This window comes from Mercenaria mercenaria, chromosome 11, assembly GCF_021730395.1.
Source record: "Mercenaria mercenaria strain notata chromosome 11, MADL_Memer_1, whole genome shotgun sequence".
In the NCBI taxonomy this organism is placed as follows: domain Eukaryota; kingdom Metazoa; phylum Mollusca; class Bivalvia; order Venerida; family Veneridae; genus Mercenaria; species Mercenaria mercenaria.
Window position 1 is genome coordinate 53,361,671 of NC_069371.1, and position 24,084 is coordinate 53,385,754.

At 35.0% G+C, this 24,084-nt stretch overlaps 2 protein-coding genes across 4 annotated transcripts in view; one reads left to right on the forward strand and one right to left on the reverse strand.

Moving 5' to 3' along the window:
- LOC123530993 (serine-rich adhesin for platelets-like) overlaps positions 1–24,084 on the reverse strand; it is a 57,422-nt gene that overhangs the window by 5,116 nt on the left and 28,222 nt on the right. The window lies entirely within an intron of this gene.
- Positions 370–23,303, forward strand: LOC123531682 (carbohydrate sulfotransferase 11-like). Of its 3 annotated transcripts, XM_045312861.2 has the most exons (4): positions 4,148–4,280; positions 8,306–8,460; positions 16,024–16,112; positions 20,244–23,303. In XM_045312861.2, exons 3-4 carry the CDS (start codon positions 16,026–16,028, stop codon positions 21,375–21,377), a joined length of 1,221 nt encoding a protein of 406 aa, XP_045168796.2. In that variant the 5' UTR covers positions 4,148–4,280; positions 8,306–8,460; positions 16,024–16,025; the 3' UTR covers positions 21,378–23,303. The 3 variants fall into 3 exon arrangements, with proteins under 3 accessions (XP_045168793.2, XP_045168791.2, XP_045168796.2); XM_045312858.2 differs by lacking the exons at positions 4,148–4,280; positions 8,306–8,460 and adding an exon at positions 370–1,128; XM_045312856.2 differs by lacking the exon at positions 8,306–8,460 and having other exon boundaries at positions 3,914–4,280.

Here is a 24,084-nt window from a genome sequence, read left to right on the forward strand (position 1 = left end):
ATATGCTTTGTACAGTTGAGCTAAAATACGTGAATGTTAAAACAGATTTAGAACAAATCCATTACCTGACATACAGCAGATTAACAACCTTTATTAATTAATTCAGGCTTTGATTTAGTACAATTGTAGATTGAAATGATAGAAACATGATACTATCTTGAAATTGACAGACAATACAAGTCATATATAATTGTATGGTTATGAATAAATTTAGATATGATTGTAATGGGATGAATTACTCTGTTACATATCCTTTAAGACTTATAGTTGCAATTTTTATTGTTAGATCAAACTGCAAAATTAAATCTAAACAAACAAAACAAAACTTATATTACTTAAATTTATTTTCTCTAAGAAATTTAAACCAAACGCAAACAAGCCATACTGGTCTTAATTCAATGCCCTGCTCCCGTCCTACCTTTTAACCTTGAATTGTCACAGAAAAAGCATGAAAACCCTGACTATGAACAGTGACCCCTGACAAAGTAGAGTCTATTTTATATAAAATTCTATATGAAATACCTGTGGTTTTGCATGCTAAAGTGTGGCAGGTGGCCGTTAACTGTTACCTATTGTATTCATGGGTTGCATACACACAAAAGAATTTGAATAGCAGCGGAGCAGGGCTTTAAGCAAACACTTTTACCTCAACAACAGTCAATACTGTCACAGTATAATGACATTTTAATACTTTCATGGTATCTAATATTACAACTTAGACAATAACTTGACTGTTTCGCTTCCGTTCAAATGTAAAATCCAATGCTACTGTCAAGACGGTTTATAACACACAAAAGGCAAGTTGCCTTTAGGCTATTGTAATACAATAAAATTCTTGATATTGAATTAAGATAATGACATATTTATTAATACAGTGTTTTCAATTAAGCAACAATTAATAAAAAAAACTAAATGATTTAGATGTTGATATTTGGAGGAGTCTGTTAAAAAAGGATTGTTAATAATTCTAACTATCAGCAACAGCTATGAAAGTTTTACTAAGGAAAAAAGGATTACTTTTAGTGATAGGGTCAAGTCTAGTTTTCTGGATGTTGCTTCAAACTGGAATAAATTTTGAAGAATCTATGGCTGATAAAAAGCAGGACATAGTTTTAACAGCACAAAAAAGTAAGTATGGTAATCTGATGTTATTCATTCAAAATAAGAATTTTTATTTCTGTTCAGCCGAAAAAAAAAAAAAATTGTTTACCATTTTTTTAATGGAACTGGTATGATCTAAATTCGATTTAAGTTTCATAGTTCTAGTTCAAATATGTCACAAGTTATGAAGCATAAATTCCCATACTTATAGTCCCCTATATAATTATATAGTTAACACTAGAAACTAATAAGGGCAATAACTCTGGTGTTACTTGAGCAATCTGACTGAAACTTGACAATGCAGCATTTCCCTATAGTTGTGAACATGTATATGAAGTTTTATTTAAATATTCCTAACCACTTCCTAGATATCGCTCTGGACGGACGTACAACGCCATTACTATATCCCTCTGGTTTCAACACTGAAAATGAGATTCCTAACTAACAACTTTTCCACACAAATCTCTACCTATTAAACTGGTTTCTTGATTTTCTTAACCAGTGCTGACATGTTTTGCACAAGTTATGAACAACTTTTACACATAAATCTCTACCCAGTTAGCAGGTTTCCTGGAATTTCTTAACCAATAAAGACATGATCTCCAGAAGTTATGTACAACATCTCCACATGAATCTCTACATACTGCTCAGGTTTCCTGAATTTTTTAACTAGTACTGACATGTTCTCCACTAGATAAGAACAACATCCCCACATGCATGTCCACTTATTAAACAGTTTCCCTGTAGTTCTTTTACAACAAAGACATGTTCTCCAAAAGAAGTTGGAAACTTCTTCACATGTATATCTATACCTATCTAATAGGTTTCCTGAAATTCTTAACCAATAAAGACATGTTCTCCATAAGTTATGAACACCTTCTTCATGTGTATCTGTACCTATCTGATTTTTGCCAGTACAGATGTGTAACTATATCGCTCACCTGAGTACCATTGTTCTTAATGATAAGATCAAGTTTTGACATAGATCACATAGGCATAGACATTAAATATCATCAGGATAAATATTTTCTTGTACCAGTCCGTTTTGACCTAAGGGTCCTGACCTATATTCATATACATAAAACAAAGGGAGTTAATTTGTCATAAATTCAGTCAAAAGTTATCTACCCTGATTGTCCGAGTCCATCTGATGGCATAAATGACATTTCAAATCAGTATCTTCATTGGTTACTGAGATACACCCATTTTAATTTGAAACAAAGGGAGGTAATTTGACATAAAATCAGTACATAGTTATCTACCCTGATTGTCTCAGTCCAACTAATGACAATAATGAAATTTCAAATAAGTCCTACAAGTACTTACTGATATAAATCCATTTTGATGACAATCAGGGGAGGTAATCAGATATAAAATAACTCTTGAACCTATGATTGGATCTGACAGATTCGTCATGGAATCTAAGATTTATTGTTGTTGGAAGATATTCTGTAAGTTTGTATCAAATCAAACCATAAATGAAGTCTCTTTATGGCTGCAAAAGCCAAAACAGCAAATTGTGGACCTTTAATGGGCCATAACTCTGGAACCAATGAAGGAATCTGGCCAGTTCAAGAAGGAACCTAGATCTTGTGGTGATATAAGTTGTGTGCAAGTTTGATTAAAATCAAATCAAAAATAAAGCTGCTTTTGTGCAGACAAGGTCAAAATAGCTAATTTTGTCCTTTCAGGGGCCATAACTCTGGAACCCATAATGGAACCTGGCCAGTTCAAGAAAGGAACCATGGTCTTATGGTGATACAAGTTGTGTGCAAGTTTGGTTAAAATAAAATCATAAATGAAGCTGCTATTGTGCAGACAAAGTCAAAATAGCTAATTCTGGCCCTTTCAGGGGCCACTACTTTGGAACCAATAAAGGAATCTGGCCAGTTCAAGAAGGAACCAAGACCTTATGGTGATACAAGTTGTGTGCAAGTTTGGTAAAAATCAAATCATAAATAAAGCTGCTATTGTGCAGAAAATGTCAAAATAGCTAATTTTGGCCTTTTCAGGGGCCATAACTCAGGAACCCATAAGGGGATCTGGCCAGTTCAAGAAAGGAACTGAGATGTTATGGTGATACAAGTTTGGTTAAAATAAAATCATAAATGAAGCTACTATTGTGCAGACAAGGTCAAAATAGCTAATTCTGGCCCTTTCTGGGGCCATAACTCTGGAACCCATAATGGAATCTGGCCAGTTCAAGAAAGGAATAAAGATCTTATGGTGATACAAGTTGTGTGCAAGTTTGGTAAAAATAAAATCATAAATAAAGCTGCTATTGTGCAGACAAGGTCAAAATAGCTAATTTTGGCCCTTTCAGGGGCCATAACTCTGGAACCTATAATGGGATCTGGCCAGTTCAAGAAAGGAACCAAGACCTTATGGTGATACAAGTTGTGTGCAAGTTTGGTTAAAATAAAATCATAAATGAAACCTCTATCGTGCAGACAAGAAATTGCAGATGGATGCACGGACTGACGACGAACCAAGGGTGATCACAAAAGCTCACCTTGTCACTATGTGACAGGTGAGCTAACAAAAAACGGTCATTTCGGAATGTTTAATACAAGTTCCACACTAAAGGGTGACTACTCTTTCATTTACCTTAGATTAATACACATGTCATTTGCATACTGAAATATAGTTTTTTCTTCAAATAATAGAAATTATTTAAATGGAAATAATTTTGTTTATTTATTTTGAGAAATAAGCGTGTCGTTGTTGCTAGGTAATCTGTAATACTTGAATGAATATAGTTTCCACGCTATATGGTCACTCTGCATGCTTGCGTTTATTGAACCAAGAAACAGTAATCTACCACACCACTATTTAACGGTCAAAATCACGTGCAACTTTCTCAGTTCAGTTGTTACTTACGACAATACAAGTTGAAAATCTTCAAGTTGCAATTCTTAGTTTCGGCATCACCTTTAATAAAGTAATGCCACGTGGCAGACGAGGTGTAGTTCGGGGTGCTGGTCGTGGTGCTGGCCGTGGTAGAGGCCGTGTCAACGGTGGACAAGCTGTTAGGCAGCCAGAACAAGAAAACCGTCCAAACACCAGGGGACAAAAGAGGAACGCCGACGAATTAGAGCCGGAGGTGCCGGAATTACATGCTGAGGGTCCCCAGGCTGACATTGACGGCGGTGGCAACGTCTTACTTCAGGAAGACGCCAGTGGGTCTAATATTATTGATTTTGAGAGACTTATTGTAGATTCTGGTATTATTCCACCCAGTCGGAACGATTCTTCTCATAGAATTGGTTCCCTCACGAGGTGTGACGGTGCAAATGACCAAAACTTACAAAATTTAGGTAGTAATCCGATTGGTTCTATCTTTAGAAATAGTGCTAATATGGGGTGTGGCGGCGCAAGTGACCGACAACCTTTTCTCACAGATGCATTGAACATACTACCTACAAATTCGAGCGCTTTACAAACCAATCCTCTTGTTCGATTAGCAAGTGATGATTTAGCCGCTCATGTTCTGTCGTCCTTAAAGCAACAAATATGTAAGGGCCAGTACGTTAATTTATGTCTGTTGCTAAAAGGAGCCGTTGAGCTTTCAGAATTCTGCAGAGGTAGCGTTTTTCAATTAACTGCAGACAGACATATTGAAACGGTGCAGAAAGAATGTAAAGATAAATTAACCTCTGTCGAGAAATGGACAGACGCGTTTATCATATATACGTCAATTTATCTGTTGAGCCACCCAGATAAGGTACATGAAATGCTACATTATATGTATAACATTAGGGAATGTGCCATGCGCCAAGGTGGCTTTGCTTGGAGAACATATGACGAACAATTTCGTCTGCGTCAGGCAATAACACCAACGTCCTGGTCACATATAAATAATGACCTCTGGTGGCGGTGCATGCAGGTAAAAGATACCCAAGTGCCAGTACAGACAAATACACGTAGATACATGTGCAACGATTTCAACAATGGCTACTGCGCATGGTCAAATTGTAAATTTTCTCACTCCTGCGCTCAGTGTTTTGCTCCACACCCTGAGATTAACTGCAGCCAGTTTCGGTCAACAAGCAGGTCACAAACTCCAAGGCCTCAAAATACATTTCGCTCCAATGGGTTTCGTAGACCATTCAGGGGTCGTGAAAGGGGAGAATCCAACAGAAAGTAGAAACAAAAGGTTGGGTACAGAACAGGTCACTAATTTTGACATCTCAAATATAGCAAAATCCCCCGTTAAACAAGAAGTCTTGAGACGTTTTTCACTTAGCTATGATAAAAATGAAGCAACATTTTTGATAGAAGGTTTTAGCAAAGGTTTTCCCATTCAATACACGAGTCCGAGATCCCCGCGAGACTCAAAAAACTTGCGATCTACATTGTTAAATCCTGAAATTATACAAACTCAAATAACAAAAGAGTTGAAGGCAGGGCGAGTCGCAGGTCCATTTGTTCAAAGCCCACTTCCAAATTTAATTATATCGCCAATTGGTCTTGTTCCGAAAAAAACTCCTGGGGAATTCCGAATGATTCACCATTTGTCATACCCCTCTGGTGAGTCAATTAACGATTATATCGACCCAGCTGTATGCTCAGTGCAATACACTAGTTTTGACGAGGCTGTCAAGTTAATACAGGAACTGGGGCGTGACTGCAAGTTATTTAAAGCAGATATCAAAAGCGCATACCGCTTGATACCTATACAACCGTTAGATTTCGAGTTATTGGGTTTTTGTTTCAATGATCGTTTCTATTTTGACAAGGCACTTCCTTTCGGTGCATCTATTAGTTGCATTACATTTGAAAGGTTTGCCAGATTTCTAGAATTTTGCGTAAAGTCGAAATTAAGGTCGGGTAAATTGATTCATTATCTGGATGATTTCTTAGGAGGCGATAAAACATCAACGTTGTGCACTGAGGAACTAACCATTTTTAAGAATACGCTTTCAGAATTAGGCGTACCGTTAGCCGACGAGAAGACGGAGGGCCCGACAGAGATACTTGTATTTCTTGGCCTTGAACTTGATTCAACCAAAATGACTGTCAGAATCCCTGTTTCAAAAATTCAGGAGGTAGTACAAAAAATAAAAGAGATCCTATCACACCACGAAACAAAGTTAAAAAAAATGCAGTCTTTGATAGGCTCTTTGATTTTTTGTTGCAGAGCTATCTGCGTAGGGAGACCCTTTTCTCGTCGGTTGATAAATTCAATTTGTGGGTTAACGAAGCCGTATCATCATATTAGAGTAAATAAGGAGATATGCTTAGATTTAAACATGTGGCTGGTGTTCTTGCAAAATTTTAATGGTATATCTGTCTTTCATGACAGATACTGGGTTACTAATGAAGATGTGCAGTTATTTTTGGACAGCGCCGGGGGTACAGGTCTGGGTTTTGGTATATATTTTAAGGGTCATTGGTGCCATGCTAAGTGGCCAGATTCATGGCATTCACGCGGTCTTACGTCTGATATTACAGCCTTGGAATTATTTCCAATTTTAGTGGCAATGTTTATTTGGGGATCAGATTTGGTGAATAAAAAAATCAAATTTAACTGCGATAACATGGCAGTGGTCCATATCTTAAACAAATTGTCCTCGAAATCAGAAAAAGTGATGTGCCTGGTTAGATTTTTGACTTTGAGATGTCTTCATCTTAATATATTGATAAAGGTTAATCATGTCCCAGGTCGTTTTAATGTTATATGCGATGCTTTGTCTCGCTTTCAGTTGACCAGATTCAGAGAGTTAGCACCGACTGCAGATCTCGAACCTTACCCAGTCCCAGAATTCCTCTGGAACATATTCGATCTAGAGCTAGACAACTGCTCCATACAGGAATCGCAACCAATTCTGTCTTGACATATAAGACCGCCATTCGGTCTTTTGAAAACTTTAGACAGTTGTATGCACTTTCAAATGCTGGCCTATTCCGAGTCGACACATAATTTTGTTCATGAGTTTTTGCTTCGAGAAGGGGTTTTTGCCTAAAACTATTACTACATATGTGGCGGGCTTAAATTACTATCACAAACTGTTGGGGTTTTATGATATCTCTCAGGTTTTTCTTATCAAGAAATTGTTGGAGGGTTGCCACAGGAACCGGATTACTTATGACAATCGTGCGCCACTGACAAAGCCCATTTTGGTTGCCGTCTGCGAGAAACTTACGAAAATTTGTTTTGATAATTATGAGACAAAATTATTCCTAGCTCTCTTCGCATTAGCATATTTTGGCCTATTCAGGGTCAGTGAACTAGTTGTTTCCTGTAGGGGGCAGACAGAGGGCCCAATACAGCAGTCAGATATATCATTTAGCGGCAACAAATATGTTTTTATCAAACTCCAGCATTTCAAAACGAACCAGAGAGGAAAGCCTATTGTATTGAAAATACCAAAGGAAATAGGTCCTATTTGCCCGGTGCGTTCGTTATTAGATTTTGTAGAAATACGTCCTAAAAATGGAAGTGTTTTATTCTGCCACAAGGATGGCGTACCAGTAACTAGAGCTCAATTTGTCGCCATTTTAGCTAAAAGTATTAACGAATGTCGATTACCAGGTGTCTTCAAGTCTCACAGTTTTAGAATTGGTAGGGCCACAGATTTAGCGTCTCAGGGTCATTCATCACAGGTTATTATGAAACTTGGTAGATGGAACTCCGATTGTTATAAATTATATATTTGTACTTAAGTGTGACATGTTGGTATCGTGACCATCATCGTAAAATATCTGTAAACTTTCCTAGAACGTTCGTTATAAACGTATGGTCAGATAACGGCCAATAATGCCTAAATTTTTAATAAACGGCTACAAAGAGGTTTGAGAAATGCCAGTTATGGATTTCTTTTTATATAAGATCTATTTACATGTTGAAATATCCAGATAGGGAAAATTGTAGGACTGAAATCTGTGTAAACTTTTGTTTCAAGAAATGAGATATGTTTTGAAGGCCTTTAAGGCTTGATCATGTAGCTGTCACCTCTTTTTCTGGTCGTCCCGTTATGACTAATAATAAAATACATTTTAGTTAAACCTATTTCTGATAATTATTTTTCCTCTATTAAGTATCCGTTGAAGATTTGAATATTGATTAACAAAGAAGGAAGTATTAATGAACTCGTTAATTATGATTATCCCCACCCCGTCTTAAGAAATTTAGATGGTGACCGTGCGATTTACTTGACATCTTCTGGCATTTCTAAACATTGTTGCATTCATGTTTTTCTAGACATCTGGGTGTTAGGGGACTCGATACCTTATTGGGCCGGTGAAAGAGCGAAACAGACAGGGAAGGAGCATCTGTCTTTACCGAATACGACAACAGCATGGTGGGCAGTCAGGGGGTTGGGCTGGTCAACCTTCCGCCATTCAATTGAGACCCAGGTATTATTATGCAATCCACCTAGAATAATTGCGATAAATTTGGGAGGCAACGATTTAGTTTCGCTATCACTCCTGAATATTAAGACGGAAATTGAGGAAGAAATTGCATATCTTCGTGATGCTTTCCCGGGTGCCCTGATCATTTGGATAGACATCTTACCCAGGAGAGTCTGGAGAGGGGCATCTGGGTTGAAAGCAATCGACAATAAACGCAAACGCGTAAATAGAGTTGGCCGCCAGACAGTTCGAAAGTCGGGCAGGAGTGACGTCATTTCGCCGGACATAGATGCTGAAACAAATTTCTTCCGGAATGACGGCATTCACTTAAATGAAGTTGGGTGCGAATTTTATTTGGACTGCTTAAAAGATGCCATTATTCGTAATTTGTAAAGTATTATAGAATTTTTGGGGGATAAATTTGAAGTTAAATTTATTGTGGCGAAAAAATTCTATCGGCCGGAAGGTGATCGGGCGTCGGTTATTACAAATTAACTCTTTATACTGTTTCACATAATTTCTGTTTGGCGACATTTGTTAATTATCCGATTATGGACTGCCTTTCTTTCGCCGTTGGTATTCAGTTACTTTCCCGGCAGGAGATGGGTGTCTATGGTCGGAGAATTATGTCAATTGCAATGCATTTGGTTTGCATGTTACAGTGGTTCACTCTGGCGGTGGCTGACTGGAGTTGCTTATAGTCAGTTGCATTTGCTGCTTTGCGTTGCTGTTTTGCGTTCAGTATCAGTTACTTGCTTCGCTGACCGTTAATTGTATATGATGCCGTTTATCACTTTAATCGTAATTGACACGTGTTGCTTCGGGTCACTAGGTCTGGCCGTTATAGTACTTGGTAAGACCTAGCTAGCTTTGCTGTTTTGCATAAGGCATCGGTATAGCGCACATTACCATACTGGCACCACTGATCCGGTTGTGTGATTGTTGTTCCTTTCTTCTTTATGTTGTTAGTGGTCTCCATTACATCCCGTAGAGAGGAGAGGCCTGCAATTACACAATTGGTTGGACTCTTCTGGTAAGGCGCTGGTGTGTCTTGGTTGCCATTAACCACAATAGTATCAGTTGATTTGAGTTGATCAAGCCCTTGCATTGCATTACATTTTAAAGATTTTTTCTTAATGGTGTTGATCTGCCGGAGGCGCCCGGTCTCCTTTCGGTCGATGGAACCTATCCGTCAGTAGGAGCTTTAACCACTATCGACTGACATTCTCGAGCGGCCATTATATATGCCAACCTTTTTCTTTATATTATGTGAAATACAAATCATCTTCTATTTCCAATCATCTTCTATATGATATGAAATAAATATGTTATCATTATTAGATCAATAATAATTATTGAGAATGTTACACGTGTTTATCTTTATTTCGAGTAATCTTAAATAAGTAGAACATATTTTGTAGAATACAAAATCAACATGCTGTATACATGTGCAAAAATAAAATAAGTTAAATTGCATGATATTCTTGGCTAGAAAACTTGTACTGTGCACTCTGACTCCAGGAATCTACTGACAAAGCTGGCGAAACTTACCGCTTGTAACACACTATCAATGATATTTTGCATTTAAATGAAATTTACTTTTACATGACAATAACAATGGAAATATATTTTCAAATTAACATAAAAAGAATAAAATGAATAAATATAATTAGTGAGTGACTACGTAAATAAGACTATCAGCTGTTTCACAAAAGTATGTTTGTCCAGTATCTCGAAATTTGTTCAACACCTGACTGCGATAAAATTTAAACATGTATTATGTTAAACAGGTCCTGGGATTTAGAACATGCAATTATCCCACTGTGAATTGGTTTTCAAATAATATTTTATTATGTCATACCTGGAATTTAATTAAAAGTATCTGATTTCTACTGGATTTTATTTTTTATAGAAGTATTGCCTTTTTAAACCATTAGCAGTCAGGTTACAATCCCTCCAGTCCGTTCATTTAGATCTCAATCTAACCATAACAACAAAAATAGACAACACATCTTCACAAAACATTGTATGCAGCTAGAAGGCAATAAGGAAGTCCTTTTATTTCATTCATAAAACAAAATAGGGCAAAGAACAAATCAAAAACGCATTAAATTTCTTCATGAAACCATATGTGTGAGATAAAAGATGGAGTGGGGTTAATAATGATTTTGAGGAAACTGTTCTATGTGCAACTAGTTATAGTCGGGGTGTGCAACAAAGCACAGGCAGCTTCACACACATTTCAGTGCTGTCACCAAAAGGGTCCATATTTGAATCCAACTAGTATGTGTAATCTATTTCTTTAGTTTTCAATCAGATAAGTTTTAGATCTAGATTTTATGAAATGTACATTCCTACAAGGTCTCATGTAGATCAGTTAGAAAACATGCTTTCTTAGGAGTGCTACCAATAGTTTTCAATGATTTGTTATAGTGATCAAGTTTTTGACCCTAATCATGCACTTTTAAACATGGTTTAGACTTCATTAAAGACCTGCTCCAGTCCTACTTTTTAACCTAAAATTGTCACTGAAAAGCATGAAAATCCTGACTATGAACAGTGACGTCTGTCAAAATAGAGTCTATTTTATATAAAATTCTATATAAAATACCTGTGGTTTTGCGTGCTGAAGTGTGACTGTTACCTATTGTAATCATGGGTTGCATACACACAACAGAATTTGAATAGCCACGGAGCAAGGCTTTAAAATTAACATTTTCACAAAATTTCATGTATATTAGGTTGATAATATGGTGTCAATAGGTTTCTCTGTGATCTGACAGTTTCTGTTAATCCAGTGTCAAACTTGACCTAGATTTATATAATGACAAACATTCTGACAAGGTTTCATGAAGATTAGCTTGAAAATGTGGCCACGTTATTGTTTTTCTATCATTTGACAAAGATTTTGACCCCAGATAATTCCATATCAGTCTCATTCAAGACTTAATTGTGGCAATCTTTCTGAACAAGTTTCATAAAGATTGGGTGAAAATGCTGATGTCTGTGGTAGTTGAAGATGGGCACAGGGTGGCCACAGTAGCTCACATTGAGCACTTTGTGAGCTTAAAAAATACCATGTAACACCTTTGTTCTATCTTTGTTATGTTTATTGTATACTTAAATTCATTACTATTCATATAACAAATCAATTTTCAGATTCACACAATTGGGGTTTTGTATACATCTGCGACTGCTTTGTAGTTTTAAGATGAGGAGAAATTATTACAACATGACAATGTCCTTCAGTACATAAAACAAATAAAACGTCAGTTGTCATTTTACCATACCTTCATTCATTAACATGCTAATTAATTTTAACTGCTGCAGTATTTGGCAACATTTTTTTTCCACACAGATAAAAGCATTTTCATCTGCTTATAGATCATTATTATGAAGGTATGATAAAATGACAACTCCCTTGAAAATCACTGATTTGGAACATGCTGATGAAACCTATAAATAGGCTTGGCACTGATAACTCCTACAAGAATTGGTGAAAATCTACCCTAATCTAACAGTATAAGAGAAGTTGTCAAAATATGGGCCATAACTCCCATGAAAATCACTGAACCAGAACATGTTGATAATATGCATAATAAGACATAGCACTGATCACTCCTTTAAGGTTTGGTGGAAATCTGCCCTATCATATAATAGAAGTGGCTAAACACCGTGAAATTTTATGAATCAAGGGCAAAAAACTCTGCTAAAAACACTGAACTGGAACAAGCTCATGATATGCAAAACTAGGCTTGACAATGATACAGTGACATTTGGTGTAATTCCTCCTGGTGGTGTTGGACAAGGTAAAATATGACAAATCAAGGTCCATAACTCTATTTAAAATCAGTGAACTGGAGCATGTCAACAACATGCACAAGGCTTGGCACTGATAATTTTTGTAAGGTTTGGTGGAAATCCACCCAATCATGTAAGAGAAGTGACCAAAACATCATAAAATGATGGATCAAGGACCACGAACAAATCTGAAAATGCCAATAACATTAAAAACATGCATGACATGACACTGAACACTCCTGTAAAGATTGCTGGAAATCCACAAAACAAGAGCTGTCTGATGACAGCGCACTCAACTATTCGAAGAATTGATTGAAGAATGGGGTCAAAATATTTCCACGGATATTCAGACAAAAGAAATAAATAGATTAGACAAACAATGTTCCTGTATTACTTTGATTTCGATAAGTCTTGCACTAAATGGAAATATATGAGCCAATTTCAAAGTCCAAAAAGGGCCATAATTCAGTCAAAATAGTTATGTACTCTTGCCTACAGATGGAAATCATAATGATACACAAGTGTTCAAAGTTTAAAAGTCATATGTCAAATAGTTTTGACAAAACATGGACTTGTATAAAACCGGACCAATTTCAAAGTCCAAAAAGGGCCATAATTCAGCCAAAATAGATGACAGAGTTATGTTTTCTTTCCTACAGATAGAGACTATTATACTAAACAAGTGATAAAAGTTTCAAAGCCATATGTCAAACACTTTACAAAAAATATGAATTGGTACGAAAAACGTAACCAAGATTTCTAAGTCAAAAGGGGCCATAATTCAGCCAAAATCCTTGATGGAGTTATGTACTCTTGCCTATAACTGGACATGGTGATGGAAAACAGGTGTTGAAAGTTTCAAAGCTTTATGGAGAAAACTTTCTGCAAATTCATGGTACTGCTATGGGTATAAAAATGGCTCCAAGTTATGCTTCAGTTTTTATGGGCAAGCTTGAATCAGATTTTTTACAAACTTGTCAATATAAACCTCTCATATGGTTTAGATTTTTGGATGATATTTTCTTTATCTGGGAGCACAGTTTTGATAAGCTTCAGTCGTTCATAGAAAATTTAAATAGTTATCATCCGAGCATAAAGTTTACCAGTAGCATCTCTAAGGAAACAGTAACCGTTTTGGATGTTGAGATATATAAGAATGATGGCGGTATTATTTGTACAAAAGTTCACGAAAAACAAACTAATTGCCACCAGTATGTAGAATTTTCTTCTTCTCATCCTATGTCTTGTAAAAGGAGTATTCCTCTAAGTCAGGCAAAGCGTTACAGACGTCTTACCTCAGATGATAATTCTTTTGTACAGGAACTGGAGAAATTAAAAACTTTTTTATCAAAAGAAATTATCCCATGTTGATAATTGGTAAGTGTTTTGATAAAATAAAGTCAATGTCTATGGATGATGCACTAATTAGTAGTAAAACAGATGACACTTCTAATAACATAATTCCTTTTGTATGTACATACAATCCATCTCTACCTAACACTGGGGAGGTTTTGAATAAGTACTGGAATTTATTACAACTTTCTAATAGGCAGAGTGTTCAGTACCTTTCTAAATTCAAGCCTATTGTTGCTTACAAGAGACCTACTAGTTTAAAGGTCCAATACTAAGGAAAGTGAACATTTTAATTTCTTTTAAAAAGCACAGAAACTATTTCATTTTATTGGAAAATGAAAGTTGGTATGTCGAAATTTGAAATAAATCGCAGTATATGTACAATTATTTTTCTATGAAGTATGAAGAAAGTTAAAAAGACCTGGGGGGTCATTCTGTCGATTCATTGAAATTTCAAGATAATACACATACATTTCTTTGAGTTCCAAAGACCTTCTGTAAATTTTGACCTGCCAATCTTCATTATTTAGTGTCTTGCAGAAGTCTATGCACTGGCTATGAAAAAAATTGCCAACTCACTTTCCCTTAGTAATGGACCTTTAAATGATATTCTGGTTCATTCTTCTTTTAAAAGACCAAGTAGGTATGGTCAAATTTCTAAATGTAATATAGCTCGCTGCTCACATTGTTCAACTATAAATGAATCTAAAATTTTTACATCTTCTGCAACTTTGAAAAACTACAGAATTAGAAAGAGTCTTTCATGTAGTTCCAAAAATGTAATTTATGTTATCACATGTAAAAGGTGTAATTTTCAATATGTTGGACAGACCAACCAGATGTGCTCTAAACACATGAATAGTCATCGTTTTGATATAAACCATTATCCTGAATCTTTAACTAATGTTTCTGAACATTTTAATTCCAACCTTCACACAATTGATGACTTTTCATTCATGCCCATAGAACACATAAATGGTGATTGGAAACGTCTTCTGAGGGAGACTTACTGGATGCATGAGTTAGACACAGTTTATCCAAATGGAATGAACTCATAATATTTGTACTAATAATTAATTTAAGATTTTTAATCTTTATGTTTCACATTTCTTACATTTTTCCCTGTATAATCAGTCAATTCTATAGACTAGATCTATTTTGATATATAAAATACAGTAATAAGCATTATAAATGTTCAAGTTTTTTCCAGACTTTTAATATCCTTTTTGCTATCTGCATTTTCTCTAGAGATAATGTATCTTCATAGATCCTTTACATTGTGCATTTCTGTATTATATGTATAATGTTTTTGAACGTTAAATTACGCCATGCTGTTGCATACGTTTTGACGTCGTTGTTATGACGTCATGTTCTACATGACATAATCAACGTTATTGATTGTAAACATTATACCCCTGATGAAGGCATTGAAAGCTGAAACTAGCTGGAAATAAATTAAAAACCAGTTTGAAGTTGTTCTTCCATTTTCAACTGTATTAAAGCTTTATCTCAAAAGACTTTGTCAAAATATGAACTGGTACGAAATATTAACCCAGATTTCTAAGTCAAAAAGGGCCATAATTCAGCCAAAATCCTTGATGGAGTTATGTGCTCTTGCCTATAACTGGACATGGTGATGGTAAACAAGTGTTGAAAGTTTCAAAGCTTTATCTCAAAAGACTTTGTCAAAATGTGGACTGGTACAAAAAACTTAACCCAAGGTGTGACGCTGACGCCCATAGAGACTATTATACTAAACAAGTGATAAAAGTTTCAAAGCCATATGTCAAACACTTTACAAAAAATATGAACTGGTACCAAAAACTCAACCAAGATTTTTAAGTCAAAAGGGGCCATAATTCAGCCAAAATCCTTGATGGAGTTATGTGCTCTTGCCTATAACTGGCCATGATGATGGTAAACAAGTGTTGAAAGTTTCAAAGCTTTATCTCAAAAGACTTTGTCAAAATGTGGACTAGTACGAAAAACTTAACCCAAGGTGTGACGCCGACGCCGACGCCGTGGTGAGTAGGATACCTCTACTTATTCTTCGAATAGTCGAGCTTATAATGTAAGAGAAGAGACCTAAACATAATCAAGGACCATAACTTTGGTGACAATCATCAAACCAGAAAATGCCAACAATATGCACAACTAGCCATGGAAATGATCACTCTTGTGAAGTTTGGTGTAAATATATCCAGTAGTGTTGGAGGAGTTGGGTGGACAAACTTATATAAACAGACAGACTGACAGACAGACAGATGAACAACACTACATCCACTACATATGGAAGATATAACTCCTTCCATTAGTAGTTAAAGCAGCTCCCCTGTAAGTCTTCTTGACATTTTTTCTAAGTATGATTTCTTCATTCTTAATCTCTCATTTTTCATTTATTTTGCTCTTCAGAAATGAAGAAAAGTAACACCAAGTTGAATATGGAGAACAATGATAACAAATGGAACAAACAGGCAGTACCTACAGCACATTCAGTAAAGGTAAGATGATATCATACTGCAACGTCTGAGGACTCAACAAAACAACAACCTTTATTACTATTTGCGAAAAATATTTAAGTTTAATTATTTCATCCAGATTTAAAATCAGTGAAATATTCTTTGGGTTAGTCTGAAAAATTAAGTTAAAAACCAAGCTACAATTGTTCAGTGGCATACACTTCATTCAGGCGCATAACTAGGGCATTTTTCATAATATGCAGACGTAATGGGGAAGTGGGGTCGGTGTATCCTCCCCTTAATTATTTATCAATGTGAGAACGGCAAATAGTGCATTTTAGCATGTATTTAAAGCAAAAACATTGCACGAAAACCTTATTCTTTGTTAATTGATGAAATGTTTTATTCTACTAGATGTGTGTGTAATATTGCACGTGCAATCTGTGGTTTAGTGATCCATGTTGTATATGTGCAAATATTAACTCCAAACAAATGGTTTGTGGTGACACGCTTTGAAAATATCATCATGATTGGATATCTTTCAAGAGATATGTCTGCAAGTACATATATATGATAGTTGTTACAAGGAATTTGCCATAACTCAAAACTGAATACTAGACTAGTCAACAAAGACACATTAAGTTTCATGATACTGATACAAATGTACCAAATCTGAAGCTGAAACCTTGCGTAGGGAAAGCTTTCCGGTATAGCTACATCTTCATTACTCAACTTCATTAAAGGTATTCCCTTATTTTTTTTTAAAAAGTAAAACAGTATTCTGCAAAATGTTTTTTACACCTTTAAAATCATTTCACTGTTTCGCCATCATGATCTCGTGTTTCTCATGCATCGCTTTTTCTAACGATTGCTAAGCGCGAGATAACGAAGGTGAATGGAGAGATTGTGAAACCCTAGCAATTTCGCACTTTGCCATCATGATTTCGTGCATGTGAAAATTCTTGATTTTTCGCTTCGCCATCGTGATCTCGTGCTTTGCCATCATGATTTCGCGCTTTGCCAACATGATCCCATGCTTCACGTATCGCCTGCTCATGATGGAGACACGCGAGATCTCAGTGGCGAAGTGCAAACAAACAAAAATTTCAGGCTTTAACATTAGCATTGGGTAGACATTTAACCAACAATACTGATTCATAAAAAATGTTAAAAACATAGCGTGACTGTTAATGTATTTCAACAACATCTAAAACCAAGTATAATTACACTGAAATCTTGATTGAATAATTTTTTAGAATGTTGTTAAAGGTCCTCTGAATTATAATACATAAAATGTAGTTGGTAATACCTTATTAAGGCCATTGAAACAAGAGCTGTCTGATGACAGCGCGCTCGACTATTCGAAGAATTGATTGAAGAATGGTGTCAAAATATTTCCACGGATATTCAGACAAAAGAAATAAATAGATTAGACAAACAATGTTCCTGTATTACTTTGATTTCGATAAGTCTTGCACTAAATGGCAATATATGAGCCAATTTCAAAGTCCAAAAAGGGCCATAATTCAGTCAAAATAGTTATGTACTCTTGCCTACAGATGGAAATCATAATGATAAACAAGTGTTCAAAGTCTTAAAGCCATATGTCAAATAGTTTTGACAAAACATGGACTTGTATGGAAACAGAACCAATTTCAAAGTCCAAAATGGGCCATAATTCAGCCAAAATAGATGACAGAGTTATGTTCTCTTTCCTACAGATAGAGACTATTATACTAAACAAGTGATAAAAGTTTCAAAGCCATATGTCTAAACTTTACAAAAAATATGAACTGGTACGAAAAACTTAACCAAGATTTCTCAGTCAAAAAGGGCCATAATTCAGCCAAAATCCTTGATGGAGTTATGTACTCTTGCCTATAACTGGACATGGTGATGGTAAACAGATGTTGAAAGTTTCAAAGCTTTATCTCAAAAGACTTTGTCAAAATATGAACTGGTACGAAATATTAACCCAGATTTCTAAGTCAAAAAGGGCCATAATTCAGCCAAAATCCGTGATGGAGTTATGTACTCTTGCCTATAACTGGACATGGTGATGGTAACCAAGTGCTGAAAGTTTCAAAGCTTTATCTCTAAAGACTTTGTCAAAATATGAACTGGTACGAAAAACTTAACTATGATTTCTAAGTCAAAAGGGGCCATAATTCAGTCAAAATCCTTGATGGAGTTATGTGCTCTTGCCTATAACTGGACATGGTGATGGTAAACAAGTGTTAAAAGTTTCAAAGCTTTATCTCAAAAGACTTTGTCAAGATGTGGACTGGTACGAAATATTAACCATGATTTCTAAGTCAAAAGGGGCCATAATTCAGCCAAAATCCTTGATGGAGTTATGTGCTCTTGCCTAAAACTGGCCATGATGATGGTAAACAAGTGTTGAAAGTTTCAAAGCTTTATCTCAAAAGACTTTGTCAAAATGTGGACTGGTACGAAAAACTTAACCCAATGTGTGACGCCGACGCCGACACCGACGCCGACGCCGACGCTGTGGTGAGTAGGATAGCTCTACTTATTCTTCGAATAGTCGAGCTAAAAACTGTAAGCACAAATTATAAAGAAAGGACACATTTTTCTCAATGTGAATTGTTTGATCAGATACGGTAATATCTTATGACTTGTATCAGTGTTAAAACTTGGCAATACGCGTATGATTTAACTAGGTGTAAGTATTTCTATTTACAAAATAACCAAATCACATCTGCAGTATTATACAAGTTGTCAAATTGTGCTGATTTCTCAACCAACAGTTATAATTTATTATAGAAATCTGACTCTTTAAACCATTGATTGTGTTGTAATTTATTATAGAAATTTGACACTTTAGTTAGCAAAGACGGCGTATGAATGTAATATTTCAATCAAATAGTAGGATAAAGACTGTAACTAAATTGTTATAAAACTACAAATCAATTATTGGTGAATTTCAATGCACATTTTAAATCAACTAATTATGTAAACCAGTTTGCTATTACTTCATTTTATTGTACTTAAAAAAAATATTAAGTAAGCAATGATTGCGTATGGAGCAATCTTTGTTACATGATATAGACTTCTTGTTGCAAGCAAATAAATTAGACAGCTTAATTGCCAGATTTTCACTATGTAGCTGCGTATCTGCGTAAAAGCAGCTACGCGCCTGTCATTTATGAACTTGCTTCAAAAATTTAACCTTTAGCCCGATGCTGGGCAAGTGATTCTGCCTTTGCGACTAATGCAGACCAAGATCAGCCTCCAAAGCCTGCCTGCAAATCCGTGCATGCTGATCATGGCCTGCACTGTTCGCTATTCAGTCAGAAATTTTTTAGCGAACGTCCCTTCAAATAATAAATGGTACTGCCCAAACTGAATGACAGATAAGTCAAATTCAAAAATTTAGCAGGGTTAATGTTCAACAACTTTATACAGAAACTTTGCAGAAAGGTTCCACTGTTTGGTAAGTGTCACAGAAGACTGTATAAACAGAAATGTGCATCAACATCTGACACATAATGTTGTTGTGTATTTCTTGGTAAACTGGAAGTAACATCTTTTATTTTTATTTAATATGTGGTTAACTTAGGATACAAAACATGATTTTATTTTACATCTGCATGCCATTAATAAATGGTTATTGGGTGTGTCTTCAACTTCAAGTCTGCTGAAAATTCTACATCCAAGAGAAATTGTCATCATAATTATTACAGCAGACGGTACTTTTGAAGCCCGCCTGTCAGAAGTCCGTTTTTTTTTAAATCAAGCCTTCAAAAATCATGCATATGATTATTCACAGACTGAATTTTCTCAAGTCATTCTGAAATTTTGAAGAAACTTTTGATCTGACCTTAAAGTAATTTTTCTGAGAATTCTAACTATTGTTGGCTATGTGATTGAGTTTTATAAAGTGTATGATTTTTTAAAAGCTCAATGTAAACACTGAACTGAAATAGTAGGATTAAAAATCGTAAAACCATCTAGAACTGTCAGCCTTTTGAGCAGACTGAATACACCCCAAATACCATCCCTGACTTGTATCTTATACCTGTGCAATATAAATGACACAGATGGACAGACTGACATTGTGACTCCAGTATACCTACAACTGAATTTCATTTACAGGGGTATAAATATTGATACTCTATATATTCATTTTTTATTCATGTTTTATTTTAGGTGAAAACACCATTCAAAATGTCGCCACCTGCACAACTAGCGGAGAGGGTACGTTCAAAGTGTACAGCATATCTCCGATCACTACCGAAGAAACCTATAGTCTACCCTATTACAACAAATGCACACTATAATCTCCTCTTCTGTCCAATGTGTAAACTTGCTTCAACATACTGGACTAAGTTTTTTAAGATGCTTGAAGTGTATAAAGAGAACTCAAGTATTCATTCACCGTATGATATACCTATCAGTATTGCAAAACCTACAAAAGAAAGACTACAGATAATTCAGGGTACCTCAGGAACTCGATATGACAGTTACTACAAGTTCATGTTTGTACGTGATCCCTATGCAAGAATTTTATCTGCATACGTCGATAAACTATTTGCTCCAAATCCAACATTTTGGAAAGACCTCTGCAGAAAAATTATTACATCAGTACGAGACAGAAGTAAACCACATGCAAAGTGTTGGTCCGACTTATCGTTTGAGGAATATATCCGTGCTATCGTTACTGCTCATCGAAGACCGGCTGAATCTGGAATGACAGACTGTCATGATGCTAGTTTCATAGGCTACTGTCATCCGTGTGAACTTAAAATGGACTTCATCGGAAAAATGGAAACATTTTCATCTGATTCAAATTTTTTGTATCAAAAGTTAAACTTAAGCAGAACTTTAGACACCCTCGGAAGACAAGGGAAGCAATTAGCTGATGAAGATGCATTACTGGACACAGTAATCTCCCCTTTCAAATGGAAAAATGACATTAAAAAATGCATTCCTTGGCATGAAGCTCTTCAAAGAATATGGAGAAAACTGCAGATACGAGGTGTAATAGGAAAAGAACAGTTACCTCTAACAGCCGAACAAGCTGAAAAAATTAGTCAACAAGAATTTATTGATCTCATTAAGAAAACACAAGAAAATACCTCATATTCTGAACGAAAACAACAACGTACAGAAGCCCTCATAGAAATCTACAGTCACGTTAAAATGGAGTATTTACATCAATTGAAAGTATCATATAAAAATGATTTTGACTTTTTTGAGTATGAAGATAGTCCAGCAAGTATATTTAACATCAATAGAAAGGATATACAGTATTATGGATACCTAGACTTAGGACAAAAATAACTCTTCCTTTCCGTGTATTATTAAATTTTTAAAAAGACGAAGCAAGAAGTCATAACAAAAGACTTTTTTGTAAAATGTACTGCTGAAATTTAATATATGCAAATAAGGGAAAAAATATGTTTTAGTGCAATAAAAAAACAACAAACAAAAAAACATGTTTCACTGAAAGAACATCAGGTGCAATATTTTCAGGAGTGGTGCGGAAACCAAGGAAAATATAAAATCTGGTATTCACAAGTGAAAGATATTTCAATCTGACTTGTAAAACAAAGTTTCTATTTATTTCCTTTATCTTTTTAAATGACTTTTACCAAAGTATACAAGTTTTACCTGCTCAGCATCACAGATACTTGGCAACATCACAATCATGCAAAATCATGATACCACAAAGTTAATATGAGAAGAAAGGTGATTTTTATTATTTCTTTTAAATACATTTAAATATTATTGAGGGTTTTAATTTTACAGGTATTTAGTTCTATTACTTATATGTTTTTAATGAAGTAGAATATTGATAAATGAACTCACAGTATCATCAGATCTTCACATAAGCAAATTTTTAAATTGTTCTATTAATATGCCTAATCAATTATCAATTTTACAAACATAAACACTTTATAGAACTTCTTTCTTACATTTTTTCTAATTGGACACCAATAAAGTTTATATGTTGGGCACTATACAGCAGATAAAATATCCTTGCTAGATTTTCGATTTTGTGTTTCTGATTACAGTTTAATTGATCTCAGTCTAGATAAAATACCAGACTATTTGAGGCAAAGTATCAAACTATTCATATAAATGGATAATTTACCTGTATCATGTCGAGTAACAACTGAAAACAAAGGATAACTATTTTGCTTGTGACACTGCTGATCTATATATTTATTGTGTGTATCCCAAGTGACAAAACAGAAATGGCATTTAATCCAAACTGCATAAAAAAAATCATGAAATATATCAAATCTGTAAGTAATTTCTCCCCAAACCAAACATTTTCTGCAAGCTATTCTTTACATAGCAACATTATCTTTCAGGAAAGTACTTGAAATTTACATTAAGCTATTTATTTACATATCCAAAGAATCTTTTTCATTTATGTATACTATAATCAGAAAATAGGGAGGCAATTTGTTTTTATTTTTGTCACAGGAGTGAAAATGTCTATCAGTAGGCAAATACAGATGAACCTACCTGAGTGGCCACCAGTTGCCTTTGGAAGCCAGTCAGCTTCCCAATCTGACTTTTGTTCTAATACCAACTTGAGAAGAAAACTGGAAACCTTCCTTAATCTGTCAGACTGTATCATTACCTCAACTGGCTACTGAATACAGGTTTAATTGTAGGAAGTTCCTTTTAATTATATGTTGTTTCTTGACATTTTGGAATTCATACTGTTGCCAACGTTAAAGGTGGTTAATCAGATTTTGATCAAGAAACGGCTTTGTTCGAAAGTTAAACAAATGATCAATTACACTTACGATTGTATTATATCTGTCAAAGATTTACATTACAGAATTTCATAAAAAGTAATAAAACATACATTTCTGATAGGGATCTTATGAGCCTTTTTGTTCAATACAGAATATACTGAAAATATAAAATGTCATTAACTGTTGCTTATTTGTGATTGACCACTTTTAACTTGTGTCAAGTTTATCTACAAAAGCTCTCAAATTCGAATGTTTAAAAAGAGAGCCCAGGTATCCAAGTAAGAATATCAAAATAATAACAGTGCTGTGATTTGTATTGTATGTGAGCACCACACTTTAATGAATGTAAGATTGATCACTCGGTCATGCAGATAATTAGCATGCATTACACTGACAGATGTAATAAACAAAAGAATGGCTAATTAGGATACTTTAATTTATCTTGTTGTTTGAAATTGTGATTATGTTTCAGAAAATACAGTAACAAAGCCATTGTAAAATGTCTGTTTTTGCTTTATATGATCATTTAATAACAAGTGAATGAAGTATTGCCATGCAATACAAAGTCCCCTACTGGTAGGCACCTAATTTTTTCTACTGCAGTATAACATAATGAACTGATATCTGTCAATGATGTATAAACAATATTGTACTACATATACAATATGTTATAACATTATAACAACACACTTGGATTAAAATGTGCATATATAAAAACCCACAGTTGTTTTCATATTGAAATTTTTTGGCTGATTATAAAAATGTTATCATGTAAGTTATTTATAGTAACAACAAAGGGAAAGTCCACAAGAAACTCTTTACCAGGTAGAGATAGGTCAAAATACACCTAAAAATTGGATGTAACATGCATGCTGTACCACAGAAAAGTGGTCTCGATTTTTCTCTACTGCCAGTAATAAAAAAGTTACAATAAAATCTATTTATAGTAAAACAAAGGGATGTAATTCTAAAAACAAGGGTGCCTCATGGTGGTGAACATTTGGTCCAAGTTACATCAAAATCCCTCCATGCATGAAGAAGAAATGTTCCATACAAAGTCATTCTTGAATTTGACCTTTGACTTCTAAATATGACCTTGACCTTAGACCTAGGGACCTGGTTCTTGCGCATGACATGTTGTCTCATCCAGGGGAATATTTGTGCCAACTGATATCTAAATCCTGCTTTGCATGACAAAGTTATAGACCGGACAGGAAAAAAATCCTCTTGACCTTTGATCTCAAAGTGTGACCTTGACCTTTAAGCTAGGGTAC